Source organism: Lepidochelys kempii, chromosome 6, assembly GCF_965140285.1.
Source record: "Lepidochelys kempii isolate rLepKem1 chromosome 6, rLepKem1.hap1, whole genome shotgun sequence".
NCBI classification, from domain to species: domain Eukaryota; kingdom Metazoa; phylum Chordata; order Testudines; family Cheloniidae; genus Lepidochelys; species Lepidochelys kempii.
The window spans coordinates 89,186,336-89,207,070 of NC_136385.1; the positions used below are offsets into that span (position 1 = coordinate 89,186,336).

Consider the following 20,735-nt stretch of genomic DNA (forward strand, 5'->3'; position numbering starts at 1 on the left):
ATGGGCTCAATAGCATTTCACAAGTCTAATGCAAAAATTATGCCTTCTGCACTGGATTATAGATATGGAAATGTGTCAGAGCATTTGACAGTTCATTAATAAAAGGATTTGTTTTTCCAAATGTGTTTGCTTGGCTTTGCAAAACTGTAATTTTAAATAGAATATATTAACATTTTGTTTTTTTCACCTTCCAAATTTCAAATGCTTATAAGTGTTATCAAATACGCAGGGATTCCTTCTTTCATTGCTGAAATGTACCCATGCGTTGAATGGTGACAGAGGTTTAACAGTGCACAGCAACTGCACACCACAGCTAAGGATAGCAATTGAAAAAGAAAATTGTTTTCAATTGAAGCTACATGGAAATTTAGTAAGGAAGAATGCAGTTACCGCAACTGAAATTTAATTAAGGACATATCCACCTTTCTCGCAAAAAATGCCAGGAATCTTTAGCATCAGAAGCTTGTTTTTATGTCTGATCTATAAGACTGCACTTCCTATAGTATAGTGCTCCAGAACCCCATATGGAGATGTTTATCCCGTATGGATTCAGGAGGAAGAGTGTCACCTATTGAATCCTCAGTAGCATCTTCTGCAACAGCTAAATGTTTTTTGGAGGGCTCCCATAATGTTTTAATAGGTATATCTTAATCAGAATTCCTGGCTGGACTTGTATTTGGGTGAGGGAAAAAAAGCATAATTCAGAATAAAGATTTTGGTGATATTTATATTCAGAACAGGTCATGATAAATCATAAAGGACAAATCCATAGCCCCACTATGATTGGTCCTTTTGTATCACTGGAATGGTGCAAGGAACCCTAAAGCCACCATAAATTGTCTGTAGAGGATTCCTGCAGCATACGAGACATTCCAGGGGCCTGCATAGATTGTGTCTCATCAGTCTTTAGTTTAACCAGTGTCATTATGAGATGGATCAAGTTAATGCAGCCCTTAGGCTGCTCTAAACTGAGTCAGGGATCAGTTCAACCCCCAGCCAGTCACAGAATTGGGAAAGCAGAAAGATGGCTTAAAGCTACTTTTTCCTTCCTTTTCCGAATATGTCAAGCAAGATGGCGCAGTTGGGGACTGAGCTCAATGTTTCGCTAGGTGGTCTGATTGGAGCCTCAAATATCAAAGGAGAACACACATACAAAATGGGCTCCTATACAAGTCCATTGCAAAAGAAGCTCCTATAGTGACAAGTGTCTTGATACTTGCAGAATGCTCACCTCTGTTGTTTATCTGAGATATAAACATTGACTCTTTACTAATCCTAAATTTCCTAATCACAGATATATTGATTCTGTGTTGATAATTTCTTTGCTCTTTTCTTAAGAGTGACGTATTTGTCTAAAGTCTTAGTATTAAACTCAGCATTTTGATTCTGTGTTATGTATAGATGATAATATCTAATTAGATTTTTTTTGTGTGCCTGTGCATACTAATAGCTCAATTTCCCTTTCACGAACACAGGCCGTGTATATACAAATAGACATTAACTAAAACTCCCCCTCCTTGCCTACCCAAATCCTGCAAAAAATTACTCACGTGAGCAATGCCACTGAAGTCAACAGGCCTACTCATGTTTGTGATTCTTTGTAGGATAGTGATCTTTGTGAACTGTTCATGATGTAACTGAATTTTTTGGTATGGTCTCATTTAATAGTTTCAAATAGTCAATATAAACAACAACAAAACTCTGACACTGTTGTTCTCAGCAGAAGCACCTCAGAGTGGTATATATGATTTTGGCACTATGAATGAAAAAGTACTACTTTGGGATATATTAATTATTTGTTTGCTCAATGAAATTAGCAAAAACTATGTTTTCCCATTTAGCATAAATTGTAAGCATTCAACACAAATTGGTTAACTGCTTTTCATTGAGTACAGTATTTTGCTTAATTACCTGAATTGACTTTTTGTACTTGAATGAGGAGTGAAGAATTTAAATGTGTGGATTTTTCCTTTCAAAGGGAAATTTAGTGATTGTGAAAGATATTGGACTAACAGCTCTGAAAACTGATACTTTGTCTACAACACAGATATAACTAGAGTTGGCAGAATTTGATTTTTATTTTTTTATAATTTTGAAAGATAGTATCCTTTTATTTTTAAGCATTTTTTTAGATTATCAATTTAAATGTTCACAGCTGTGGGAAATTATGAGGGGGTGAGACACTAAGTATTTAATGACAACAGACACTGAGATTTTAAATGTGAAAGCTTTATAACCATTAAAACACAAATTATCAACATCACATTAAAAAACACAAATTAAACCTGCTTAAATCAAACTCTAACAAGTTCTCAAACAGCATTTTTCTTACTTTGCATAACTGTAAATTTTGATTAATTATTGATGGAAATATTTTTCATCTGTTTGTTTGTGCGTGTACAGTGAAATTTAAGCCTAATTATAACCTATGACAGCAGCAGTGTTAGCTTCTGTAGGTCCCCCCACCAATGTACTTCAACCCTGATCTGGATGCTAGAGGGATTGTTCACTTATTGTACATGGCCATTCGGGCCTAAGTCACTCTCAAGATTTCCAAGAGAGATGTGTGGTGTATTTTGGAACAGGGAACGATGAACAAACTTAGGTCCAGATTTATAAAAGTATTTAGGCATTGCTTTGCTCAGCACTGCAACGTCTAACTGACTTAAGAGCCCAAGTCTCATTTTCAAAAGCATGGAGGAGCCTAAGTCCCATTGATTTTCAGTGCTTAATTTACTTTTGAAAATGAGACTTGGGCTCCTAAGTCAGTTAGATCTTGCATTGCTGTGGGAAGCTACACTTAAAAACCTTTTAAAGTCTTGGCCTTTGTGCTTGTGATAGGTGCTAGCTTGATGTCACGGGAGCCCTTTCTTTGGACAACAGGTATCAACACTGAAACTTTCCCACACCACTTTGTCATCTGTGGTACCAAGCTAGCACCTGGCATAAGCACAAAGATCCAGACTTTAAAAGGTGTTAAAGTGGTGCTTCACTCAGCACTGCAAGGCCTAACTGACTTAGGAGCCCAAGTCTTGTTTTCAAAAGTGGCTCATGCACTGAGGAATCATAGAATATCAGGGTTGTAAGGGACCTCAGGAGGTCATCTAGTCCAACCCCCTGCTCAAAGCAGGACCAATCCCCAACTAAATCATCCCAGCCAGGGCTTTGTCAAGCCTGACCTTAAAAATATCTAAGGAAGGAGATTCTACCACCTCCCTAGATAACGCATTCCAGTGTTTCACCACCCTCCTAGTGAAAAAGTTTTTCCTAATATCCAACTTAAATGTCCCCCACTGCAACTTGAGACCATTACTCCTTGTTCTGTCATCAGCTACCACTGAGAACAGTCTAGATCCATCCTCTTTGGAACCCCCTTTCAGGTAGTTGAAAGCCTAATAGAGATTTGGGCTTCTAAATCAGTTAGGAATAACTGTTTGCTGATATATGCAAATGGCATCTGTGGTTTTCTCACCTTTTCACAGTTTGTGTTATGATTGGTGATACAAGAAATTACTTGCTAGGCCTCCATATACAGGATTCTTGTTGTTTTAAAAAATTGCCTGCAGCTAGATTTCATAATAAAACTATTTCTGCCTGGAATCTGTTGTAATCTCTGCATATAACATTACCTGCCTGCAGAAACCAATCTGACATCTGGTTTTGAATGCACTACTTGGTGCTGTGACAATTGAAGCACTTTTGTTGACACGTAGGGTATGTCTACACTACGAAATTAGGTTGATTTTATCTAAGTCAATTTTATACAGTCAATTATGTATGTCCCCACTAAGCGCATTAAGTCGGCGGAGTACATCCTCACTACCTTGGCTAGCATCGACTCACGGAGCGGTGCACTGTGGGAAGCTATCCCACAGTTCCCGCAGTCTCTGCTGCCCATTGGAATTCTGGGTTAAGCTCCCAATGCCTGATGGGGCAAAAACATTGTTGCGGGTGGTTTTTGGGTTCGTGTCGTCAGTCTCCCCTCCCTCCCCCTGTGAAAGCAACTGCAGACAATCATTTCACAACCATGCAGATTCCATAGCACGGCAAGTATGGAGCCCACTCATCTCACCGCTGCTGTTTGAGAGCATTGTAAACACCTTGCACATTATACTGCAGTATGTGCAGAACCTGGCTAAGAGTCGGCAGCACAAGGACGATTATGAGGACATGGGACACAGACGTTCCTAAAAGCACAGGCTGTGGCAATTGGGACATCATGGCGGCAGTGGGGCTGGTTGATACAATGGAACACCGATTAGCATTCAGCTGTGCCCTATCAGTGCAGGAGGACTGTATGAGCTCGTAAAACATGTCATCACGAGTGTGGTTTTTTCACCTTCTAATATGCGATAACCTCAGGGACGGAGATGATAGGGGGAGCATAGAAACATTTGCACCTGCAGGGGGATAAAAAGGGAGAGTAAAATTTAAGGTGATACATTTCTGAGAACAAAAGGGAGACTCTTTCACAATTAATCAAGCAATTCACAGCAGACAGCACATGTGCTTTAGGTACAAGGTCACATTTTGCCTTTCATATTGAGCGCCGGCCGGTATGGTGACACATCACACATGCCTGGGCAACAGAATTCGGTTTCCAGGCAGCCATGGTAAGCCAAAAGGTACTTGGTTTGGCTTCTGACGCCTTCATAACATGTGGGAATGTTTTCAAACTGCAGCATCCTCCTTTCCATAGCAAGCAATGCCAGTTGGGTTTGCCATTTAAAAGGAGGGGCTGTGGTTTTCGGGTGGATGTACAGCACACACCTTCCTCCACCCCTCCGTGTGGCTATTTGGGATGATCCCTTCACCTCTCCCCCCGCCGTGTGGCTATGGGATGATCCCTTTTAGGGGAGCGCTACTGTTCCCTTACAAAAATTCCCTTATTTCAACCAGGTGACCATGAATGATATCACTCTCCTGAGGCTAACACAGAAAGATAAAGAGCGAATGTTGCTTGAATGCAACCAAAACCCAGGACCATTCGCTGCCATGCTTTGTGCTGCAATGATTCCAGACTACTTGCTACTGGCTTGGCGTGGTAAAGTGTCCTACCGTGGAGGACGAAATAAGGCAGCCCTCCCCAGAAACCTTCTGCAAAAGCTTTCAGAATACCTCCAAGAGAGCTTCATGGAGATGTCCCTGGAGGATTGCCACTCCATCCCCAGACACGTTAACAGACTTTTCCAGTAGCTGTACTGGCCACGAATGCATCCCAAGTCTTCAGAGAAAATCAAACATTAAACACTGGCTTTTAAACCCTGTACTGTAGTTACAAATGTGCACTCACCAGAGGTGCCTTCTCCGCCTTCAGGGTCGGGGATCCCGTCTTGGGAGGGTATTGGCTCCAGGGTGATGAAAAGGTCTTGGCTGCCAGGGAGAATGGATTCCCCGCTTGCCTGCTGCCCATTCTCCTCCTTCTCTTCCTCATCCACAAAATCCTCCTCCTTGTTGTGTGAGAGTCCCCCTTTGCAGGTGTCCACGGACAGTGGTGGGGTAGTGTTAGGGTCCCGCCCTAGAATGTCATGCAGCTGATCATAGAAGTGGCATGTATGGGGCTCTGACCCAGGGTGACCATTTCTCTCCTTTGTCTTTTGGTAGGCTTGCCTGAGCTCCTTGACTTTCACATGGCACTGCTGTGTGTCCCTGTTGTAGCCTCTCTCCACCATGCCCTGTTCGATTTTGGCATATATATTAGTATTTCTTCTTTTTGATCGGAGTTTTGCCTGCACAGATTCTTCTCCCCTTACAGCAATCAGATCCAGTGTCTCCCGTTCACTCCATGTTGGAGCTCATTTGGATCTAGACTATTCTCAGTGATAGCAGATGACAGGACAAGGAGTAATGGTCTCAAGTTGCAGTGGGGGAGATTTAGGTTGGATATTAGGAAAAACTTTTTCACTAGGAGGGTGGTGAAACACTGGAATGCGTTACCTAGGGAGGTGGTGGAATCCCCTTCCTTAGAAGTTTTTAAGGTCAGGCTTGACAAAGCCCTGGCTGGGATGATTTAGTTGGCATTGGTCCTGCTCTGGGCAGGGGGTTGGACTAGATGGCCTCCAGAGGTCCCTTCCAACTCTGTTATTCTATGATTCATTTGCGATTCTGGGGGGACTGCATGGTCACCTGTGCTGCTGAGCTCACCATACTGACCAAACAGGAAACAAAATTCAAAAGTTCCTAGGGCTTTTCCTGTGTACCTGGCTAGTGCATCGGAGTTGAAAGTCCTGTCCAAAGTTACAATGGAGCACTCTGGGAGCTCCTGGAGGCCAATAACGTCAATTTGTGTCTGCACTACCCCAAATTCAACCCAGCAAGGTCAATTTTAGTGCTATTCCCCTTGCCGGGGAGGAGTACAGAAGTCGATTTTAAGAGCCCTTTAGGTCGGCGAAACGGGGTTGCTTGTGTAGATGCATTCATTATAAAAGCGACCTAATGCGGCTAAATTCAACCTAACCCTGTAGCGTAGACCAGGGCTAAGATGGCCTTCTGCCTGAAATAAACTATCTAGTTTGCATATGTAATAATCCATATGTGCTGAATAGATTACATGTGACTTTTGGGTTTTAGAGATTATGTGCTTAAATCCACAGAAACTAAGGGTGAAATCCTGGCTTTACTGAAGTCAGTAGGAGTCTGCCATTGACTTCGGTAGGGCCAAGATTTCACCCTACGCCTCTTCTCTATGTGATTAAAACAGTCCTTTGGTTTTCAGAAATACCATATGCAATAAAATATTTCAGGGTGGTACATTCCATGTATTAATCACGCGTATTTGCCTTGGATTGCACTTGAGATAACTAACTCATTTTACCTCTGCATTTGCAATATTTCAGGTATTTCCTAAAGTATAGGATATTAAAAAATGTTACTGCAGATACTCAGGAAATGTTATCAATGTATCTAAGGTAAAATAGGCAGGTTCTTAAAGTAACTTTAATTCAGAGGAATGTGAACTTTTCATATATCAATTTGCCTCCATAATGTGATAACATACTAGACTTAGCATGTAGTATTTTTATGGGCACATAGTTAGCTCCTACATGTAAAATATTTGCTATAATAATATTTTATGCCACACTCCCCAGTGTGAGGTGATCGTGTAAGGGGAAGACTATGGAACTAACGTCATAAACAAAATGTTACAACACACTTTTCTTTACATGGGTTAACTAGCATCAGGCTCAATTTGCTTTTATTACAATGAAACAAATCATGTGTGCACTACCTGCTCAAAATTGCTGTTCAGCCCTTTCCTTCTCTTTGATAGAGCAATAAAAGCCATATTCTTCCCTGACTGTACTATCTGGAAAATGTTTGTTCTGGCCTAGATCCATAATACTGAATCAGGACTGAAGTTTTCAGAAATGAATGATCATGTGATGTAGCAGTAATATTCATGTGAGACAGACAGGGCATTCTAATGCAGGATTTGTTGTCTGCAACCTTAAGACTAAGGCAAAACCCAGACCGCTATGAGCGTTGTCATTTACATGTCTGCTGCAAATATCCCTGGACAGTATTAAATAACAGAGTAAGGATTGGGTTGGGGAGCGTGGTATTAGATTGCAGAGTGAAACAGTTTAATTTGCTGTTCCTGCTGATTAAAATTTCTAGATACGAACTAATAAGAGTTATATTCTCTATTGAGATCTATCCCGTTTGTGCCCCTGAGGAATGTCAGCCAGTCAATGGATCTGAACCACCCCCTAAATCCTGCCATGCCCCCTCCAGCAAGAGGGGGCACAGGTGGTATAAGCCAGCTACACCAACTTTGTTCCACCCAGGCCAGGGGGAATCTTCAGCTGCCCCTTTAGGATTAGGTTAGCTTTCTGGCTGCTTTGATCTACCTCAGCAATGCAAAGCAACCAAAGGCAGGGCTGAGGATTTAACCCTAGATATGCAACCACTTGAGGGCTGGTTACACCTCTTTCCTTGTACTTTTCAGAAATTGTGCCTGTGGCAGTAGAAAGTCACAGTTGTCCTCTCCGCTTGGGATCTCTATTATACGTTCTGCAGTTAGGCCCCGCTTTGGCCAAGTACTGAAGCATGTGCGTAACTTTCAGTACGTAAGTAATCCTGTTAAACTCAATGGGACTACTCAAGGACTTAAAGTTATGCACATATTTAAGTACTGTACTGGAGCCTTATTCCCCATGAGACACTTTCCTTGATGTCAAGAGGAGTTCATCATGTGGTGCATGCATGTAACATGCCATAGATGTCCCATAGTGCAGATAAGGGGTCGGAATTTTATTCAGTATGTTGAGCATTTTTTAAATAATTAGAAAGCATCCCCTGATAATGCAGTATGCAGGGTCCTTTATTTTGTGACTATCACTTCGGTCATTAGGATATACACAGCTGAATTTTGGTACCACTTTCAAAATTGAGGAGGAAAGATCAGCACTCTGTAAAATTTGCTGCCTACGTCAAATTAATGTTGATTTTCCATGCCCTCTTCTCTCCTCAGCTTAATCAAAATTCTGTTGCTGGAACACAGTAACAACTTTCCGTCCTGTTCAAACATTTCAACTATTTTTTAAGTCATAAATGTTTATGGACACCAGATCTCGACTGGGCACAGGAGAGTTGTGCCAGGGAGCCAGTTACAATATCGTGATTCTCAGGCCAGCTCTAGCTCTATTTCTGCTTAGATCTGTTGTGAGAGAGGTCTAAATCCCTATACTAGCGTTTGGCCCTTAATAGACCTTCTGCTAGTGGAGTATAAATGCAGTGCACCCCCACATCTTAGGGGGGGACAGTGGGTGCAGGGCATGGAGCCAGCACACCTAGGCCAAAAAGGGAGTATCTGTAATGCAGGGCAATTCTCTGCTGGCTATGTGCTGCCAATTTTCATTTAGCTCAGGATTGAGGGAGTAGAAAGGTAGCTTAGACTCATATGCCCTCATCACCCCACAGCTGTACCAAGCGTAAACAGTTGAGCCTCTCCACTACTGAAACAATCTTCAGGACTTTCTCTTCCACTATATAATCTCCAAATTAGTCAGAACAAGGACTTGAACCCACCTCTCCCACATCCTAGGTGAGTGCTGTAACCATAGAGCTATAGAATCAGTCTTTCCCTGGCCTGCTGAATGTTTGATTACTTATACGAGTGGAATAGCTCCATCAGGTGCAATTGAGGAGAAAGACCACCCCAGAATAGCTGGAGCAAGAACTTGAACCGGTCTCCCACATCCCAGAGAAGTACCCTCACTGCTTGGTGCTTGCTCTTGCCTTCTCTCTCACCCCACTCCCAGCTGAGTCCCCCTTCCCTGTCATGATCACATACCCAGGCTGAAATTTTTTGTTATCCACCCCCACAAATCACATGCGAGAAGATTGGCAACATGCCTATTACTTTTCTGTTTTTGTTGTTTTTGACTATATTGAGTCTAGTGAGCTGGATTCTCCTCTCATTTATGCTGGTGTAAATCAGGTGAAACTCCAATGAAATCAGTGGAGTTAGACTGGTACAAAGTTGGCATAAATAAGAGTCTCAAGCCCCAATGTCTTCTGAACTTTGTCCTGAAAAGCGTGACTTGAATGGTAGGTGTACTTTTTTGTATACTTCCCTAAAGAGACTAGCCGTTAATCTCTCTGTGCGTAGGTGTGTCTGCTGCAAACATTTCCTTCCAGTCTACCATTTCAATCACACTTCACAGTACACTGAAAATTGGCAAGGATGTTAATTATTGGCCTCTAGAACAAACCACCTACTTTGATTTGAGCATGTTTTTTCCAATTTTTAAGTATGTTGTTTCACCGACAGTACGGTATAATTATAGAAAATCGCTTAGTTTGGCTAACATTCTTGTGTTCTGTGAGTTCTCTTTGCAAAGCTGTAAGCAGCACCAGGCTCAGGACTTAAACAGCTCACCTGGAGAGTACTTTAACCTCTTAGTGCCACGAGTTAGGGCTTGCCAACTCCAAGTGCTCATGCAAAGTGCATTGCCGTTCAGCATCAGGCACTCTAAATCAGTGTTACTGAGAGGTTAAGCATTAATATGCTTCACTTTCAAGGCTAAAAGAGACCATGTGTGTAGTAAAATAGTCTGTGCTTGTTGTTCTCTTAACAGCTTATTATAATTTGTTTATATTACAGTAGCACCTAGAGGTTCAACTGATATCAGGGCCTCTCTCTGCTGTGCACTGTACATATAAATATTAAAAGACAGTGCCTGTCCTGAAGAGCTGCAGTCTAAATACACAAAAGAAAGGGGGATGAAAGGAAGTATTATTATCCCCATTTTTACAGATGGGAAATTGATGCACAGAGAGATTGAGTTGCTCAAGGTCATACAGTGAGTCTGGCAGACCTAGATCTACTGAGTCCCAGTCCAGTGCCTGAAACATATCCTTCCACTCTATGTATGCACAGCTCATCTATTGTGTCTGGAATTCACCAAGACTTTTTTTTTTGTAGCCTCAGAGAGTTGGTGGGTGCAAGGCCAGGGACACTGACAGAATTCACACATAGTAGTACACTGAGGAGTTGCACACACACCCTTTTGGGTTTTATGTCCTATGACTTCTGGTAATTGGTTGATCTGCAGTAGCTGTATAATGTACAATATAATAAAAAATATATTGAATGGTAGGGAACCCTGCCTAATGCAAGCCCAGTCTTATTTGTAGTTAAATCAGTTAATCATCCTGTGAGATATTAAATAAATGATATGAAACCTGAGTACTCTGGGGAGTCCTAAATCACTATTAGTACTAGATTTTTAAATATTCAAAGTGATTAAGCTATGGTCCTATATTAAACATACGTGCACTTATTTCTCCATACCTCTTCTCAGACAATTACAGGAACTGGTCAATACCCTTACTTAGCACTCTAACAACAGTACTTTAGTTCAAGATTTAGCATTCTGAATACCATGTAAATATATTTGTTGGCAAACAGCTGGATAAAATTGAAGAAGAAATTAATATGGGAACTGGGAATATAGAAAAGCAGAAGGGAAAAGTAGGGAAATTTGTTTAGAACATTACCAACTGAAAGATGTCAATACTTACAAACAATTACAATAGTATACCAACTAAATAAGAATGTTGTAATAATGAACAAATGGGTAATATTACAGAGGACTACGGTTTTGTGTATAATCAAACCTACAACAGAGCTGAAATTAACATTCATAAAGGATTGCTGTATTTTTTTCATTGTGCTTAAAACAGCACAGTCTTCTCTTAAATAATTATCACCTATCTATTTGCAGGCAAAGTTGCTAGCTATGCAACAAGAGCGAGAGACTGCTGTTCAACAGAATAAAAACCTAGAAGAAGAAATTCAGACGCTACGTGTTTATTACAGGTAAAATCATTTATATTATTGTAAATGTGATGACTCATAGGGGAAACTTTCTGCATGGCTTTATAACTGTAAGTGAGGAAATGGCCTTACTGCTTAGGTATTTGTTAGGAACATGTATAACTGCCTTGGGTTATACATATTCCATGGGCCTTAAATTCCAAAGAGTGTGAAGCTAGCAGATTTCTTTTCTAGATTTCCCACCTTTCTGATCTTCAAGCCCTATTCCGAAATGCAAGGTGTCCTCTCCTGTGATTGTTGGTTTATTAACAATGACTCAGTGCCATGAAGTATCTTTTTATAAAGATGGTCGCATGGCTAATTATTACCAACAGGAGAGTGGGTTGGGGGGGGGGAGAAAACCTGGATTTGTGCTGGAAATGGCCCACCTTGATTATCATACACATTGTAAGGAGAGTGATCACTTTAGATAAGCTATTACCAGCAGGAGAGTGGGGGGGGGGGGAGAGAAAACCTTTTGGAGTGATAATCACCCATTTTTTCATGGTTTGTGTGTATAAAAACATCTTCTGTATTTTCCACAGTATGCATCCGGTGAAGTGAGCTGTAGCTCACGAAAGCTTATGCTCAAATAAATTGGTTAGTCTCTAGGGTGCCACAAGTACTCCTTTTCTTTTTGTGAATACAGACTAACACGGCTGTTACTCTGAAACATGGCTAATATAGTTTCATTTCAATAGTCCTGCTCTTTATTCCTTTGGGTTTTTTTCTGTGTAGTAATTCTCACTCAGTGTTCTTGATGAAATTCAAAAAGTTAGATGCAGCAATGCATTCACTAAAAAACAGATAGACCCATATGTGCTGGAACTAGGGATGCTGGGAGTGTTGCTGCACCCCGTGGCTTGAAGTGGTTTCCGTCATGGTTCAGTGTCTCCTGGCACCTCCACTATACAAATTGTTCCAGCACCGCTGGACAGAGCCTATTTCTTACTTGATTATCTGCACTTACCTAGCTTTATCTGCATTGATTTAGGAAACACAAAATCTGTTGAATTCTAGAACTGTGTTTTCTTTTCTAGACTCCTACATAATGCAGAATTTTGATTGCCTTATATTCTACAATAGTTAGTGGCGCGGACAGCCATTCTCTCATTAATTTTGGAGGCCTGTGAAAAACTTCTCCATGGATCACTGGATTTGTTTAGTCTCTAAGGGAAGGCTGTGTGGTCCAGTGAAGAAGTTAGGTTGTTTTATGGGGGAGCGGTTGTGTTACTATTTCTCTTCATCCTGACCTCCTAGTTTATCAGCCTACAATACGGGCAACAGATTAGGTACAGAATTCTTGACATCAGTACAAGAAGAAAGTCTGAAAGTTGAATGTATAGCTATTGCAAGGGACATGGTCTGCAGAAATAATACAGTGATACATGACTGGTGTGTTCATTTAAAATTTAAAACAGAAGGGGACTTGTTTGTTACAGCTGAAAAAATAACTGCAACGACACCGCATTTTTCTTGTGTGTCTTCTGTATTTCCACACAATGTTTCAGCTGAGACGGAGATTCCATTTGCAGGTTTCTAGTAGCTGTTAACGCTTCCCTTGTTCCTTATATTTATTAAAAACTTGTATTCCTAAATCTCCTCAGCATTTCTGAAAACCTTTGCTTTGGTTATTAGTCAATAGAAACTCCAAGGAATCTTTTAGTATTTCTTTTAACTAATTTGTTCAGCATTCAATGAAAAATTCCTAGATACACTATAGTAAACTAGAAATAATGCATTACAAAACAGCATTAGTCACTTAGAAAGGACTTGAAAAATAGTAAAAATAATTTGATTTACTTCAAAAATTCAAGCTCAGAATTTACGAGTTGGTCTGTAAGCATAAAGACGAAGCACATTTTTATTCTAACATGAAAAAGTTCCACAGGAGCAGACGTTAAAGCAGACAGTAGACTATAGTCTGTTGATGCAAATACTTCCAGTCACATGAATATTACCTCCATATCTGAATATACCACATAGTTAACTAAGTTCTGACCTTTAATTTCACCTAACAGTTTAGTGCTAATTTGATTATGGTATTTGATAATCTATGATGATTATGGTCTGGTATCATTAGATATATGAAATTATAAACTGAATTAATATAATATGCTCTGACTGTAGAGCTTTCAGTACCAACTAATAACTAGGTTATAGAGCCCTTTATAAGGTTAGAAATAGAGAACTTTGACCCGTAAATGCCATTTCTCCCTTGATGTCTTAAGTGGTTGCTTTTTTCTAGCACATTTAGAATTCAGTCCCATATGTATACGTACATGTCATCAAGAAAAGATACAATGCAGCTTTTAATATTATCTCCAAAACTTTTGTAGAAGTCAATATAATAATAAAGAATAAAAAGGGATTAAGTTTACTCCCGAAAGTTACATTGAACATTTCTGCAGTTTCACTTCTGTTTATCATTGGGGAATAAATTAACTTATAACAGCAGTGGATAGCCACTTGTATTAGTTTGGGCCTGAACAAATTCACTGAGGAAGAGAATGTTAAATTTAAAGGGGTCAGAGTCATGTTCAGGACATGATTTATTTTTTTTGGTCACAAACTAGTAGCACTACATTCCAAGACTCAGCCAGTATAATAATGACATCCTCTTCTGTAATAAAGAGTACGCCTAAGTCTCTCTGCTGATTTGCAGTGCTTCCTTATATTTCCTATTGTTGAGAAAAAATGCAAACTGAAATAATCAAACACTGATCAAATCCTATTGTTTGCTGCCATCAGAACAAGATTTATTGTGTTAAATAATAACAGTGATACTAGCAGTTCAGTGTTCTTTAAATCTTTGTTAGAGGGTGTGTCTAGTTTTCACAGTGCACAGTATGCTACCTTTAGTAGTAATCTCAAATATGAAGTTTTCTGTTGACATGTTGGACACAAGTTCATTAGAAGGTGAAGAGGGGGTATGATATTTTCCCTTTTTGCTTCCCATATTTTTGTGGTAAAATGAGAAAGGTCTATATAAAAGAATGTACAAACTTGACACAACATGAATTTTCATTATTTTCACTAGCAAAAATAGTTATTGGGTGTACAAGTGTCAAAGCCCTCCTCCCTACTCCGTCCCACTTCCATTCATCACCCTCATCTCCTTTTTCCAAAACCAAGGTTGGGTAGGGCCAAAGTTATGAGCAGATTCCATCTGCATCTATTTTGAGCCAGCAATTGGGCAAATTCGGTGGGTTCCCTGGATGGTTTTATATACTGTTATACCACTGTCTCCTTGGATGTCCACGGTCTCTCTCACCATGCTATTTACTCCTGGGAGAATTCTGTGCCAAGAAATTAAAAATCCTGCACACAGTATTAAAATTCTGCATATTTTACCTGTCAAAGTAACACAATATAATCATGCCAGTTTCAATTATTTTGGTAGTTTATTTCAAAATACCTGTCAGCAAGTATCTCTGTAACAATACAGACAACAAAAAAAGATTCAAGAAATGTTTTTTGACAAATAGATTCCTTACTAGGCCTATTAATGCAGAACTTTTGAGTAATAATTCATTTAAACTACAGCACAGAACTGTATTTCCCACACCCCTCAGAAGCAGTGCAAAGACATGGGGGAGTCAAGGGTAACAAAGGAGCCGTGGGAGAGGGAAGTAATTGCTGGGAAGGAGCCTGGCAGTGAACCTGGAGGGTTGTTGGGTGTGGGTGGGAGAAGTATGGAACAGGTTTTTTTTGTGGGGGGATTGTTAGGGAATTGGGGAGCCTCCCCCATGCAGACCCTGGCTGACCCCTAGCCTCTCCCATTCAGCCAGGCATATCTGCACATATCCCCATGTGGCCCTGCACCCTCCCACCCCCATTCAGCCCCTGGCTCAATGTTGTCATCCCACTAGTTCTTGTGCCCCCATCCCAGTCTGTACTCTCACTAACCCTTCTGAACCCCAGTATGTGCAACCCCCCCACACCAGCCCTGTGTGCCTTGGTCTGTCCGCCCCCTCCCTGCCATATCCCACGCCTCCTTACCTAGCCCTGCAGGCAGGACACTGTGAGGAAGGCAGCCTCTGCCCCCTACCTCTCTGCAGCTAGCTGCTCTGGCCTGTGAGCAAGCTGCCCTCTCTTCTGGCATCATATCAGCCCCTGGTGGGAGAAAAGTGTAATTGCAGTTTCCCTTTACCTACCGGTCAGGATAAATTGTTATGTGTCGGGAGGAAATCTGTAGGGGACATTAATTCTGTGCTTGTGCAGTGGTGCAGAATTCCCCCAGGAGTATCTCTTCCATAGCGATCAATTTTAGGCAATAGGTATGGAGTTGTCCTAGCAACACGGCCAAACCATTGCAGTTGGCGGCTTTTGATGGTTGTAGTTACACACTATGCTTTCAGTCTTTTACGGATGTTGTCATTTCTTAGTCTATCTAGCCTTGTCATGCCTAGAATATGGCACAGGCACTTCTTTTCAAATGTTTGCAGCTTTTGTTCCGGATGCTTTGTAGGCACCCATGTTTCACAACCATAAGGGAATGGAATATATAATTTGGTTTTAGGTGTCATAGACACTGACTGGAAATTCCAAACATTTTTTATTCAAGCATACAAATGTTCTGCTGCAATAACTATCCACTTGATGATATCTTCATCACAGTGACTGCCATGTGTTATGATGGAACCCAAATAAGCAGAAGCTGTCTACTTGTGTGACATCTATATCATAAATTACTAATTTAGCCTGTTTCTTGATTTTTGATATTTCTGTTATTCTTACCTTTTGTTCATCCAGTTTTAATCTCCATTGTTTGGCTGTTGTATACAGATTGTCCAATGCTTTTTGGTTGTATTCCTCTGTAGACATTATCATTATGATATTTTTTGTGAAGTTAAGATGATAGATAATTTGCTCCAATATCATCAGCCTCCATCAATGTTACTTAGGGAGTTGGACAAGATGTTTTCTAAATATAAAGCAAAACGTATTGAACAGAGTATGCATCCCTGTTTAACTCCAGGTTTCATTTCAAACCACTCAGTCAGCTTACCACTGACTCTCACTGCACACCAAGCTATGCTATACAGATTCTGCCGTATTTGAATCAGCCTGCTGCTAAAACCATACCATTTGAGTACTTTCCACAGAACCTCTCACTTAGTGGAGTTGACTGCTTGTATAACTAGTCCAGGACTAAAATATTGTTCATTCTGGAAATTGGGCTTTTCTTAAGGGAAGGAGTGTAGAAAGAAACACAAATGTGGGGAGAAAATAGGAAACACATTTGTAGCAGGTTAGTTTTATTTTAATGTCAACTGTCTAAAGCTGTTCGAAGTTTGGAATGTTACACATCTCCCATGTTGGGATAGATTAGCAAGCAGATGAGGCTGTCCAAGATATGTGGCAACTCCAAGCATTCAAACATCATGATTTCAGGCCTCCAAAAAATCACAACATTGGCTCAAAATAATGAGATTTTAAAAAATATAATACATTTTGGGGTTCTTTCTGGCCAAGCGAACAAGGACACTCAGCTAAGTGTATTTCTCTGACTGTCTGCGTCTTTGTTTGTCTGCAATGTAATTGAACCCTGAATCTGATAATTTTGAAAATTTCAGGAAATGTTCTAGGTATTTATAGACAGAACCCTACTGATTTTGGTGAAAATTGGAAAAATTAAAAGGTGAAAATGGGGGACACACAGAACCCCTAGCATCTGGTTAACAGACTCACCAGCTTTAATCAGGTCTGTAATTATCTAGAGGTCAAAGAAGCAGTTGATGATGACCCTTAGCACCTTTAGCATAACACCCCCCATCTCAGTTCTGCCCATCTTCTGAATACAGCTTAAAAACGCTGACACCCTGGAAGACTTCTCTCCAGACAGAAAAAGAATGGGATACACACAGAGCACCTGGCATGGGGAGAAAGAAGGCACAATGATATGGGGGTGGGGGACATGGGGGACACAGTATCCTTGGCATGTGGTGGGGGTGGGGGGCACATAGAGCCCCTGGCCTGGTCAAGAAAGGGAGAATTAGGGGTATGGGGAGAAATGAGGGGGGAAGGTGGAGATGAGGGGCACTCAGAGCCCCTGGAATGAGTGGGTGGTTGCAAGGAGTCCCTGAAATAGAGGGGGTTGGGGGAGTGGCACACAGGGAGCTTGGGAGGGGAATGGAGGAATGCAAGGGAGCCTTGGTGTGGTTACTGCACTTAGCCTACAGAAGCAACAAAGTGTGCAACCCTCTAGTTATTTGTATTCTGGTTTCAGAGCTTTTAGAATCCCTTGGTTCATGTTTTCAAACTTTCTTCTGCAACCATGAAGGAAACTTGTTTTTTAAAAGGAAGTTGAGATTTTCACATAATCATTTGACTCCCGGAACTGGGGATTTAAAAAAACAAATACCATTAGACTCATGAAAATAATGAACATTGGGAGCAGTATAAATGTATGGCTCAATGATTTATAACATGAATACCATATATGGTGTGTGTGTGTGTATTTACACACACACATTTGATGTGGACACAGCAGCAAAATGAGGACAGACACATGCATGGAATTAAGTGGAAGGCCTCAACTTTTATTAAACATTAATAAAGGGAAGGGGGCGCTACTCCTCCATCACACATACTCTCCTATACCAGGCATTTAATTGATACCAGTGCGGGAGTTACAGGACTCCTTATCACATAACCCATAGCTTGGGATAGACTCTCCTCAGCTTACCCTCCAGGACTCATCTCTCTGAGTCCTAGCACCCTGTCCCATGCAAGAGGGATAGAGGGTGCATCAGAGTGGGGACCTGGTCCCACGAAGGCCACAAGGTCTCACCCATGGTCCATCACCAAAGTCCCAGATCTTTACTCTCTGGGATCCACTCATTTTATTCTCTTATCTTCACTGGAAACTGGCCACAGGGGGTGCCGGTGACTATCTTAGCCGCTCCCACACCCAACCACACCACATGGTGTCATAACACCTGCCCAATATATGCCCTTACATTCCATAGCCGTATGTTAGCACTTCCATCTAATAAATGTACGCCATCATCCCTGAGAACTTCCAGCTGTTTGTAAACAGATGTCCCTGTGCTGTATCACTGAACTCCGGATCTCCAGGAATAGCTTGGTGACCTCCCTCTTTACTTGCTTTCTAGCCTTGTCCACGTAGGCTCCCAGCCCTTCCCTGTCTATGAGTGCAAAAGTGGTATGAGCTGATCCCACTGCATGTCTCCTCTGGATGTGAATAGCTTGAGCCCTTAAGTGCAGCTGAGCTCCGGCTGCCGTCCTAGCTGCCCAATGCACTACACAGTGCCCGCAAATCCAAATGTTGCGTACGCTCTGGGTAGCTTCTGAAACAAACAAGCACATTGGGGTAGTTACATTTCGCCCTTCCCTGCCATCTTTTCCTTGGTGCGGACATAAGTCCTGTAAGACCTTGATTTCCAGTGCCCTATTGCCTCCACCTGTCATTGGCCAAAACCCTCTGCAGCCACTGACATCACTGCCCTGATCCTAAAAGAATGAGTACCAAATTTATCCCGGTCAAGACCTCAGAAGCGCAAGGTGTTTCTCAGCAGCTGCCTTCACCATGTGTGAACAGCAGGCCCAGATGCTGGCCTGAGGTTTTTAGTAGAGTTCTAATCACCTTTAGAAGGCATAAGCACTCATCTGCACATTTCTTGAACACCACATAAGCCCCCCTTCCCTTTTTGTCTGTTTCTGAGTACCTTCAGCACAGGGACACCAGTCCTGCAGCCAGTTGCACATTGGTTACTTTTAATGCATGCTGGGACCTATCCACAGCTGCCATAAGGCACCAGTTCACTCGCTCTAAAAGCACCAAAGAAGGCAACAACAAATGCTGCTTTAAATAACATGGCCTCCCTCTGACAGCTGTAGACCCACAGCAGAGCCTTTGACAGCTCTGTCATGGGTTTCCTGTTTCTGTTTTGGGTTTCTGTCTCTAGCATCCACTCCTGCTGGACCACCCTTGTCAGAGTTTCCATACAATGAAATGCCCGTATGGGTCTGGGAAACCCACCAACCTACTCCAGTAGGACAGGCCCACTAACCGGCCAGAGATAGTGGAGGGAGCCAGCCCGTGGTGAATCAAAGGCACCACATATCGCACCACCAGGTGCGTGGGGATGGTCCATCCACAATAAAGTCCTTCATGTGCCCTAAATTCCACAAACTCCTTATAGGACCTCAGAGTCTGAGATAACACTGTGTCCTCAACTAGTCCCACAGCTGTCATAAGCCAAGGTCCCATAGTTGTTGGGACATCACCCATGGATCCCTGCTGGCCAGTGGGTCAAGTTCCCGGAATCAGTCATCCTGAAATTGAGAGAGCATCAGCAACACCATTATCCACTCCAGGGGCGTGCAGTGCATGAAAAAAGATATTAAAAAACCACAGGCAGTGTAACACGAAGGCATTTAAAGAGCAGCAGTGCCCCTCCCAAGAGACTCCCTCAAGCAGGGAGGCAGGAAAAGCCAGGAAAGCACCTCTTGGCACTCAGAGCTTAGGGCAGGGAGCAAGGGCTGGCAAAGCAGAGAGCCATGCACGAGCAGAACAACCAGGCCCCCAGTAAGAGAGCTACAGCATTCAATACCACGTACAGGGGTGCGGGGCGGGGAGTGTAGTGACTGTGTATGCATACATATCTAGTGGTGAGTGAGTACATGTGTACACGCTTACTTATAGATATATAGGGCCTGATTCTTCTCTAATGTACATTCTCTAACTGAACTAATTTCATCACACTCATGTTATAATGATATAAAATTGATGTGGAAGGAGATCAGGTTTGTGTGTGTGTGTACATTCACCTACAAAGTGGGAGAGGAGCTGAAGCACCTTTGAAAAGCAAACGTCTGGTTTAGCGAGAGGAACAGATTGCTCCTGCGCCTCTAAGATGTCTGGAAGTCGGAGGACATAGTCCTAGAAGGAAATCTGCCTACCATAGTGATTTTTTCCTCCCCTCCTTCACTGCTTCCCCCGTCCCCAGCAAATGCACAGAAGATAGGGAGTCCTGAATGGTCTATGCTAGCAGACAGGGGCCTAGGAACAGAGAAACTTAGGGTATGTTCAGAAAACAAAACCCAAAACAGCAAATCTCAGGGCCCAGGGCTGCAGATTAGGGCTCACACTCCCGCACTAAAAATAGCTGTGTAAACATTCCAGCTCAGACTGCAGCTTGGGCTAGGAAGTCCAGGGAGTAGGGTGGGTCTCAGAGCCCGAGCCTGAACATCTGCATGGTTATTTTTTAGATCCAGGGTGCAAGCCCAAATCTGCAGACATGGCCTCTGAGATTCATTGCCATGGTTGGTTTTGTTTTTGCTGGTTTTTTTTGCAGCGTTGACATATCCTTGCTGGCAGAAACCCCTGTCCTTTCACTGGTAAGGGAGGAGGACAGAGGCAGCCAGTCCATGTGGCATGAAG

The 20,735-nt window shown here is 42.0% G+C and overlaps 1 protein-coding gene across 10 annotated transcripts in view; it reads left to right on the plus strand.

The window, feature by feature from the left end:
* The window catches only part of MIPOL1 (mirror-image polydactyly 1), a 289,347-nt gene that overhangs the window by 204,271 nt on the left and 64,341 nt on the right, over positions 1–20,735 (plus strand). For all 10 annotated transcript variants that reach the window (XM_078853360.1, XM_073349064.2, XM_078853359.1 and 7 more), the window contains one exon: positions 11,232–11,326. In XM_078853360.1, coding sequence (XP_078709486.1) covers positions 11,232–11,326 — 95 coding nt within the window. The remainder of the gene's footprint in view (positions 1–11,231; positions 11,327–20,735) is intronic.